Genomic DNA, 9,532 nt, shown 5'->3' with positions numbered 1-9,532 from the left:
TAATATCTGACATCACATTCTAAAAGGCCCTGGCAAATTCAGTGAGCGCACAAGAAACTACCTTTGATTTCAGAAACTAGATGAACATTTTACGTCAGCATATGCAATAAAATGACAAGTTGACTTTTCTTCATTACCTTCGAATCTTCATGGTCGAGGGTCACGAATTATGGGTCAACACAGAGAGAGAGAGAGAGAGATATTTTAGGTCGGTCAGAGTAGAATGCAATTTCGACTGGAAAAACGTTTGTGTTTGGACTTTGGAGTGGTTAATTTCGCGCCGGAAGGAGAGAACGGACTGTTTTGTAGTGGGCCCCATTATAACGGACCCAGTTTCTTCAGGGCCCTGAGTTTAACTTGGGCTCTTGGGCCGAACTTATGAAGATTATTCTTCTGGAAAATGACAGCCAATGATGTGTTTTGGTAATTAATACCCGTTAATGATATTTTTAGAATTAACGAATATTCTCAGCATGTACTTGGTGGGTATTAATTATTAACACGTCGTGGGCTGTCATTTTCCCTTATTCTTTAAACTACCCTACTTAAAAGTTAGGGTCATAGTAGAGTTGTAACCAGCCGAGACGAGCTCGTCTCGTTTACTAAATGAGCCAAAAACTTGAGCTCGAGTTCAGCTTGAGCCTTAACGAGCCGAATCTAAGTTATTTACTAAACGAGTCTCTTCAATCGCATTGCACTTTCTCACTTACCTCTTTGACCTACTAAATCAAAAGAAGACCCTTCCCACCGGTCCTGAGTTCGAGTCGACTTTAGTACTAGATGGTTGGGTGGTGGGGGTGATGATAACGTGCCACTTGCATTTTCTAGTGATGTGTCACGTGACGGGATGATAGAACAAATATTTTCTCTCTAGTTCGGTCGATTGTGGCTTTAATACCTAACAACGCAAGTTAAATTCAAACAAGCAGTTTAGTAGTAGTACTTTCTTCATCCCATTTTATCTTTATTTTTATTTTAAGTTGAGTTGTTTTTCAAAGTAAATAAACAAGTATATGTATGTACAATTTTTCAAATTTTTTTCGCCAATTTAAAAAATACATTCCATTAGTTTTCAAAAGAATGACAAATTTTATATGTGACTTAATACACTACTCCTAGCTTTTATTGCCACTTGCGTTTCCAAACGGTAGTAACAGCCAACCAGTAGGTAACAGCGCTAATAGCGCCAAAATTGTTTCAAAGATATTTTCCCCTTCTCTCTCTCTCTCTCTCTCTCTCTCTCTCTCTCTCATGTCTTATCCTTCAATTTTCAGGCAACATTTTTAAGGCATCCCACAATCTTGGTCATACTACTTTCACCCACTGATGACAACAGCCATGGCTGGTTCTCTCTCCCTCGTATCAGCAATTTCATCAAACCACCAAACATTTCCCAGTTTTAGTAGGAAAACATCAGCTTCTCTGCTGAACATAAGAGCAATGGCTAAAGACCTTTACTTGAACCGTGATGGTTCTGCTACGAAGAAGCTCCTGGTTACATTTGAACCCCTATAATTTCCCTCTTAGATTGCCCAGTAGTTATTTATTGCTCGGCTTATTATGCTAATTGTTGGTTTTTGTGTGTGTGTGAAGGCAGGGGTTGATTTGGTGGCAAATTTGGTTGGAGTGACGTTGGGTCCAAAGGGTAGGAATGTGGTGTTGCAAAACAAATATGGCCCTCCCAAAATTGTCAATGATGGCGAAACTGTTCTCAAAGAGGTAATTCATAATTGCGGAATTTGCCCATCATTTGTCTTATCCTAGTGTAACTCTTATGTTCGACAAAATGTCCAAAAAAAAAAAAAAAACAAAGATCGTTGTAAATTAATAGACGAGGATTTTGGGTGAATGAAGTTTGTAAGGAGGTCAACTGTGAAGATATTCAAAAATGATATCAACTGTGTAATGTGGACAAGTTCTCATGTAAGCAGGGATGCTGCTGCAGATAATCTTTGTTGCTTCTTGAGGTAATTTGATGCATGATTGACATTGTTTGTTTAACGACAATTCAGAACTGTGTCCAAGTGGATTATGGGAGTCCAGATATGTGAGAATCGATAACAGGGGAACTGGGGAACAAGTTCTTTTTCATGTTAATGTTATTATTATTAAAGTTGATGGATGGAGTATAACATTTCAATTGAGAAGAGTGGTTTACTGTGGGAGGTGCCACATGCTATGGTGGTTGTAGATATGATTAGAATCTGTAGTTAGAAATCCTCAACTATGTTATACCGTTGTAACTCACCATAATCCTTCTTGTCTTAAATGGCTTATATTTGGCTTAATCAGATAGAGCTGGAAGACCCACTGGAAAATGTCGGAGTGAAATTGGTGAGACAGGCTGGAGCAAAGACAAATGATCTCGCTGGTGATGGTTGCACTACCTCAATTGTGCTTGCTCGAGGTCTGATCGCTGAAGGTGCGAAGGTATGAATGGGATACCAATCTTTGAGTATGGAGTAGTATGTCTCTCCTATTTGACCAAACTAGAAACCTAAGTCTTTGTACAGATGCACTAGGAAAGCAGGTATAAGTACCTTTGTTGTAGGAAAGCAGTCTCACTTGAGATTTTTTTAGCGATCATAAGCTCTGGTCAGTTACTTTCCAAGTCACCCTTTTTATAATGTTTGCTATTTACTGGAGATATATATCCTCTAGGTTACTGCAGCAGGCATGAATCCCATTCAGATCTCCAGAGGCATCGAGAAAACTGCAAAGGCCCTTATTTCTGAACTCAAACTGATGTCCAGAGAGGTATATAAGATTTCTACTCTTTTCATTTCCAAGGAATGACTGGGAAGAATTGGGTAGATAAAACACGAAAATATGGTAAAAGAAATTATTAGCAAACATTTTCTCCTTAGCTCACTCATCCTCAGGAAACCAACTGCAAGTATTCTCTGAATTGCAGGTTGAGGATCATGAGCTTGCAGATGTTGCTGCCGTAAGCGCAGGGAACGATTATGCAGTAGGAAACATGATTTCTGAAGCTCTTCAACGAGTGGGGAGAAGGGGTTTTGTCACAATTGAGAAAGGAAATTGTGCAGAAAATGCTTTGAAGATTGTAGAAGGAATGCAGTTTGATCGCGGATACTTATCCCCGTACTTTGTAACTGATCGACGAAAAATGATAGTGGAGTTCCACGATTGCAAGGTTAGGGCCGTTAACTTTGTCCAAACATTTGAGGCATTCTCCTGCGGAGTAATTCAGAGGGCGTGCGATTCTTTGGTTGCAGTTACTTCTTGTCGACGGAAAAATCACAAACCCAAAGGAGATGTTTAAATTACTGGACAGTGCTGTCAAAGAAGAGTACCCAATTGTGATTGTTGCAGAGGGCATTGAGCAGGAAGCTCTGGCTCCAGTAATTAGGAACAAACTCAGGGGCGTGCTGAAGGCAGCTGCTATAAAAGCTCCTGCCTTTGGCGAGCGCAAGAGCCACTACTTAGATGACATTGCTACCTTGACTGGAGGTAGATGATTAAGCATTAACATGAAGAATAGTTTGTCTTTCCACGGAATAGTGTCTGTAATCAAAGAAAACACACACAAAACTCGCATTAGTAGACTTAACATGCTACTAGGTAATTACCCAAAAAAAGACATGCTAGAAGGCACCTATTTGTGATTCCTGCACTAGGAGAATTTCTTGGTCAAAACCATATATAATTCAAACAATAGCACTTGGTTTTTATTTGTTTTCCGGGATGTATATCCTATCTTCACTCTAGGTAAATCAAAAAAACCAGGACTGACCAGGATAAGGAATCAGTGATTGTGATGGTGATGGTGGTGATGATGATACCACGACAAAAGCATCTAGAACATTATGAGTTGGGTTGGCTTTAAATTCTAGGAGCAACTTTACATCCATAGCAAGGTCTCAAAAAATGGGTATATTTCTTTGGGCAGTATTATGGTGACCTCGTTTAGATACCATCTGATTTGGCATCTTAAATGGACCAACCAGATAATTTATATGGGCTCTACATAGCCAACAACACGTGATTGGTCCTGAAACATGCCTCATCACAGGGTACCTTGATGTTGTTATTCTACAGTTATTAATATTCTCCTGCCTTATCAAGTCCATGAGCCACCTAAGAGTTTGTTTTGTATTTTACCATGTATTTATTTGCATGCTGAGATTACATGTCTTTTGCAGGGACTGTAATCAGGGATGAAATGGGTTTCACCCTAGAAAGGGCTGGAAAAGAGGTACTAGGTACTGCTACAAAAGTGGTGATAACTAAGGATTCTACCTTGATTGTAACTGATGGGAGCACTCAACCGGCTGTTAAGCAGAGGGTTTCTCAGCTCCAAAATCTTGTCAAGGTGGATAGAATATCTTCTGTATTGTTCATGCTATCTGATATTTTTCATGTACTTCCCTCCTAATTCCACATTTAGTTGAAGGCTTGAAGGTTCAATACTAAGATAAAACCATGCACCTGCATATCACATTGATAAGCGACAAATCTTGTCATCATGTCTGTTGGAAAAAGATCGTAATTAAGTGTCGACTAAATATTAGAAGCAGATTAATTTGCCTGAACATAGGGCCTGGGGCTTAATACAAAAATCGGATTCAGGGAGCCGACCCCATTAGAGTTTGAAACAAGGCTGAGTTCGGTATGGTTATCCATGTGTGTTGTTAAGTCATGGGATCTGCAATCTCGGTCATTAGCATTGTTGTTTGTGAAGTTATTAAAGTGTGTAGTTCAATATGCATAGGGTCACAGACTCACAGGTTTGAATTCACGATTAACAATAGACTGAAACGTGAGTGAACATTCCTATCATAAAAGGTCTTATTTCTTAGGTTGCATGGAGCTCCCTCTTGTAACTTAGATTTTTTGGCAAGAAGGTGCATAGGCATTATTAGATCTTGATCATGATATAACCGAAGCTTTGCCTGCTGTTTAAGTAAATACTGCTTAGATGTTGAAGTCATTTAACAGATGGCTTCTTTGAGAACACTGACAAATTAAGGCTTTCTTTTCAGAACACAGAAGAAAATTTTCAGAAGAAAATACTGAATGAGCGAATAGCGAGGCTATCTGGAGGAATTGCCATTCTTCAGGTAACCCATGATTGCTGGAGCTGGAATCTGGATACTCTGGAGTTTTTGAATCTGGTTTCCTTCTGACCTGATGCATTTGACGGTCTGAAATAATTTACAGGTAGGAGCGCAAACACAAGTAGAACTGAAGGATAAACAGTTGAGGATTGAAGATGCTCTGAATGCGACTAAGGTCGTAGTTGCATTTTCCAAATACTTTTTGGTTGTTTTTGCGGTGGAATAGTAGTGGTAAGATTCTGAAATTGACCTGCCCCAGGCAGCTATTGAAGAAGGCATTGTAGTTGGTGGTGGTTGTAGCCTTTTGAGGCTCTCTCTAAAAGTTGAACAAGTAAAAGAACAACTAGACAATGAAGAGCAGAAGGTTTCTCTTGCATCTCTCTGACTTTTGTGCTTGTTTTCGAGTTACGTCACTATTTGTTTTGATGTACAACATCTTACGCCATAAAATAATTGCCATGAAGAAAGCTAGAGAAAAAGGTTAATTTCCATGTTATTTTCGGTTGTTTGGTTGACATCTAGCACACTTATTTTCTGAAACTAAAGAGTCACCCTCTCTCCGGAAGTTTAACAGAACTACTATTTCCCAAGTTCAATATGAAGTTCTCCAATTGCAAGACCTCGACCATGCCCATCCCTACACCACATTGGGCCACTGGAAAGCAATCCAGCATCAGGTCACTTCAGCCAAAATGGACTTGCGGAATTTCGACCCATAAATCATTTTTGGTCTTTAACAAAAATTACTTTACGAAAAAAGGTTACACTCACTTTTGTCCACATTTTTACTGTCTAATACAAAAGATGTCGTCAAGTATACGTGCAGTTAGGATTTGGCAAGTTTTCAGTTGAACAATTGTCAGACCAGAATTTGGTAATCATCACAGCTTATATTGGGAAGCAGTGATCAGATTTTGCTGAAAATCCATCAAATCATTTTCTATGGAATCCTCCTATTACTTCGCCGTTTGTCATCCTGTATAAGATAGTGCACTGTTTCCATTTGTGCATGCAGATTGGAGCTGAGATCTTCAAAAGAGCTTTGACATATCCAATAAAGCAAATAGCCAGAAATTCTGGTGTAAATGGCAACGTCGTCATAGAGAAGGTCTTCTCTTATTAATGCATCATCTAGTTAGAAGAGAAAAGAAAAATAGCATGAATTGACCATTAAGATGAAATTTGAATCCAACAAAAATCCCTCTTAAGATTTGATGCTTTTGCAGGTTCTTTCCCATGATGAGCCAACTTATGGGTACAATGCTGCAAGAGACAGTTATGAGGATTTAATGGCTGCTGGAATAATTGATCCATCAAAGGTAATCACCACATAAACAGCTTTTGCATTTAAAATCATATGGAGCTACCCTTGCATGTGCAGCATGCTATAGTTTTGTTGGTAATGGGTGCAAGCCTACAGGGTCTTAATACGACGAGGTTGCAACTGTAACGACCATTGCTTGTTGGCATAGTACCCTAAGAAAGTGGGCTACCAACATGGCCCAAAAGCCAAATCCCAAGTTACTGAGTACCATGCGTACGTAGTTCTAGTATTTATGTGTGCCTTTTTATATTTTACTATTCGACTATGGATGTTAAATCAAAACCCTTAGAGGCCCTTACAATTTCATGGTGAATGATGCACTGATCGTTGGATTTTGTTGCAGCAAGTAGCACTCAACAGGAGGACATGTACATTATGTATGCACCAAGAAACTGAGATTTGCTGTCGGATGATAGAAACATGGACTCCTGAATACACTTATATTCTGTTTTTTGACACTTCTGCCTCTGAGTCTTAATATTTTTGCCTAATCATGCTGCTAGGGAAGGGACCTTAGTAAGCAATGTAGATGACAGCTAATGGTTATCAAGAGATGCCATACTCTTGAATTGTTGCATGCACATGTGCTCTTTTTCCGCTGTATATGATGAGATAATTGTCGAATTTCATGACTGGAAACTGAAACCTAAAACAGGTAGTTAGATGTTGTTTGGAGCATGCCACATCTGTTGCCAGGACATTTTTGACAGCTGATGCTGTCGTTGTTGACATCAAGGAACCACTGCCCCCGCTGCCCCCCCTTCGGACAAGAAAACCAATGCCAACCTCTGGTAGTAAATTGTTCCCTATCAGTTCAGTTCCCCGTAGTTTGGTAAGCTTTTGTATTGTACTGACTTGCAACACACGCCATTTCCCTTTCTTCATGCAGGTGTTGGACCCATCCCCCCATCAGCTTTTAGTTTCTGAATGGAAATCTTTTGCCATCAGATTCTCTCTCTTCAAACTCCGGGCATGCATTTCAGACATGGAAGGAATTATGCAGGGACTTGGATTTTAGATAGAGGAAACTCAAGCATTGATCATCATTTGTGGTTCTGATGACTGAAACTAGGCTTGCGAGAGTAGCATTTTACATGATGTTCCATGGTATCAAATTGATCTGGCAGCCCATTGAAGAAACAAGAAGTTGGCTGCATTTTTCCGGGAAAAAGAAGCTAGCATTGTGACGAGGACTGAAAGCAAGGTGTTGTAGATGTTAAACTCATTTTTGAATGGGGAAGTCTCATGCTTCCTACGATAGTGCTCTACGACCAAATGATAATCTCTCATTGTATCAAATTCAAAACCACTCTGTAAAGCCAGAAGGATAAACTTAACCAAATGTTTTTGGTCATGTTAATGCCAGTTTTTACGATTCATCAATAAAACTAAGCTTGGTACTTGATAAGTTTCCTGTAGTTTATCTTCAACATGTACTTGCATAGTTACGCAGAAACAAGTACTTGTATACTAGTCGTGTCCCTGATGCTTTAATAATTTGTACTCAAATGGTTGCACTAAAAGGTTTTCATTGAATCCTATGTACCACTGCTCGTTTGGGTACAGCTTTACAAATTGAGGGTCTGTGATGTTTTGATGGTTCGTACTAATGATTCATACTCAATTCCAAACGTGTAATGTTACATAAACATGTACTCATATCGATTAAACTGCTATTACGAGTAGATGCAGCATTTGATTTGTCCATGTCTTGGTATATGAGTGGATTACATGTCAAACAGGAGTAAGTTTAATTATTGGATTTCAGATTTGAGAGAGAGAGAGAGAGAGAGAGAGAGAGAGAGAGAGTATGGTTGTTCCAAGGCTAGGAGAAGGAGATAAGCCTTGGTAAATGAAGAGGAGACAGTGCTGCTAAGTGCTAACCTTATCTTTGCAGTTGTAAGATTGTCCATACTAGGTCTTGTCTTCTTGTCAGCAACTATTGTTGCTCTCAAGATATTTTACCCTACCAAACAAAGCATTGGCAACCACAATTTGAACACAAGATCTATTGGATTCATCACCTACATAATTGACAAGGGGAGAACATGAAAACTTCAGGATTGGCAATGGACCACAATGGGTCTACCAAGTTTTTTCGGTTTTTTGCAAAGCTGCCTATCAAGTTATTTGGGGGCACAAAAACTTCCGAAATTCATTTCGAAACCCAAATACACCAAGCCGTCCACGCAAGCATTTCCTTCACGAAAGCTAATGGTTCACCTCTGTTACTCCTAGTTGCTGCATTAGGTACCTATAATCGTTCAATAACACACTAAGTTGGGGGTCCAAAAACATAACTCCAATCTAATCCAAATCTATCCAAACCTACGGAATGACTATAACGTCCCTCTTCAAGCCTACTTGGCAGAGTATGGCGAAAGCCGGGTTTTATAGTGTGTATGTGCTCCGTTCGACTGAATATGAATGTATGTTACATAAATATGAGATACATTTTCACGTATGTAAATGTATGAAGTAGAAATTAGGCATATATGTTATGAAAAAAGGAAAAACATGTAAATAAAAGAGTTTGAAATAGGACCCCACTCCAAAAGCTATGACTTAGGGCCCGTTCCAAAAACATTTTTAAAAAATAAGCAGTTTATTTCACATTTTCAAACTCAAAAATAATGTAAATGAAAAATAATTTTTCAATTTTTTTTGCACCGTATAAAAGATCTCGATGAGATCTTTCAAACAAGATCTATATTGTATATGTTTAGATTTCAATAAACTCATAATTTTTGAACTTAAAATTACCTTCCTAAAAAATAAAGACTTTTTTGATTTCTAAAACGGGCTCTTACCTGGCTTAGCTAAAGACACAATTTCGTTAGCTTGCAGTTAGTGGGGTGAGCCTATTGGAAGAGAATTTTGACCCCATAAAATAAGAAATTTGTTTGGATGACAAAATTGAAGAGATTATTCTGTCCTGAGGTACCCGTGACCAACAAAATAGGATTAATAAGCTTGTTAAGGTGACAAAAATACGGGACATTATTTATTCGCTTGGAACGCGGCAAGGTGCTACATGTGCTTTTTTTCACTATATACATCGTGATTGGCCTGTACGTTTTGTTTTGGCCTCCCACAATATGTGGTGAAAAAAAGCCGTAGCATCTCG

General features: G+C 38.9%; 1 protein-coding gene across 2 annotated transcripts; it reads left to right on the top strand.

Annotated features, from left to right (window-relative positions):
- Positions 1 to 1,235: 1,235 nt before the first annotated feature.
- On the top strand, positions 1,236 to 7,835 carry LOC131301377 (chaperonin 60 subunit beta 4, chloroplastic). 2 transcript variants are annotated; one of them, XM_058327622.1, is made up of 14 exons: positions 1,236 to 1,494; positions 1,594 to 1,719; positions 2,293 to 2,430; positions 2,662 to 2,757; positions 2,915 to 3,157; positions 3,240 to 3,474; positions 4,167 to 4,336; positions 5,007 to 5,084; positions 5,185 to 5,259; positions 5,341 to 5,445; positions 6,097 to 6,189; positions 6,308 to 6,400; positions 7,061 to 7,196; positions 7,295 to 7,835. In XM_058327622.1, the coding sequence occupies exons 1-14, from the start codon at positions 1,327 to 1,329 to the stop codon at positions 7,330 to 7,332; spliced, it is 1,794 nt and encodes a 597-aa protein (XP_058183605.1). In that variant the 5' UTR covers positions 1,236 to 1,326; the 3' UTR covers positions 7,333 to 7,835. The 2 variants fall into 2 exon arrangements, with proteins under 2 accessions (XP_058183605.1, XP_058183606.1); XM_058327623.1 differs by having other exon boundaries at positions 1,237 to 1,494; positions 5,185 to 5,256.
- The last annotated feature ends 1,697 nt before the right edge of the window (positions 7,836 to 9,532 follow it).

Source organism: Rhododendron vialii, chromosome 9a, assembly GCF_030253575.1.
Source record: "Rhododendron vialii isolate Sample 1 chromosome 9a, ASM3025357v1".
NCBI lineage: Eukaryota > Viridiplantae > Streptophyta > Magnoliopsida > Ericales > Ericaceae > Rhododendron > Rhododendron vialii.
The sequence above is the reverse complement of the archived record's forward strand: the minus strand, read 5'-3'. Positions and strand labels throughout refer to the sequence as shown.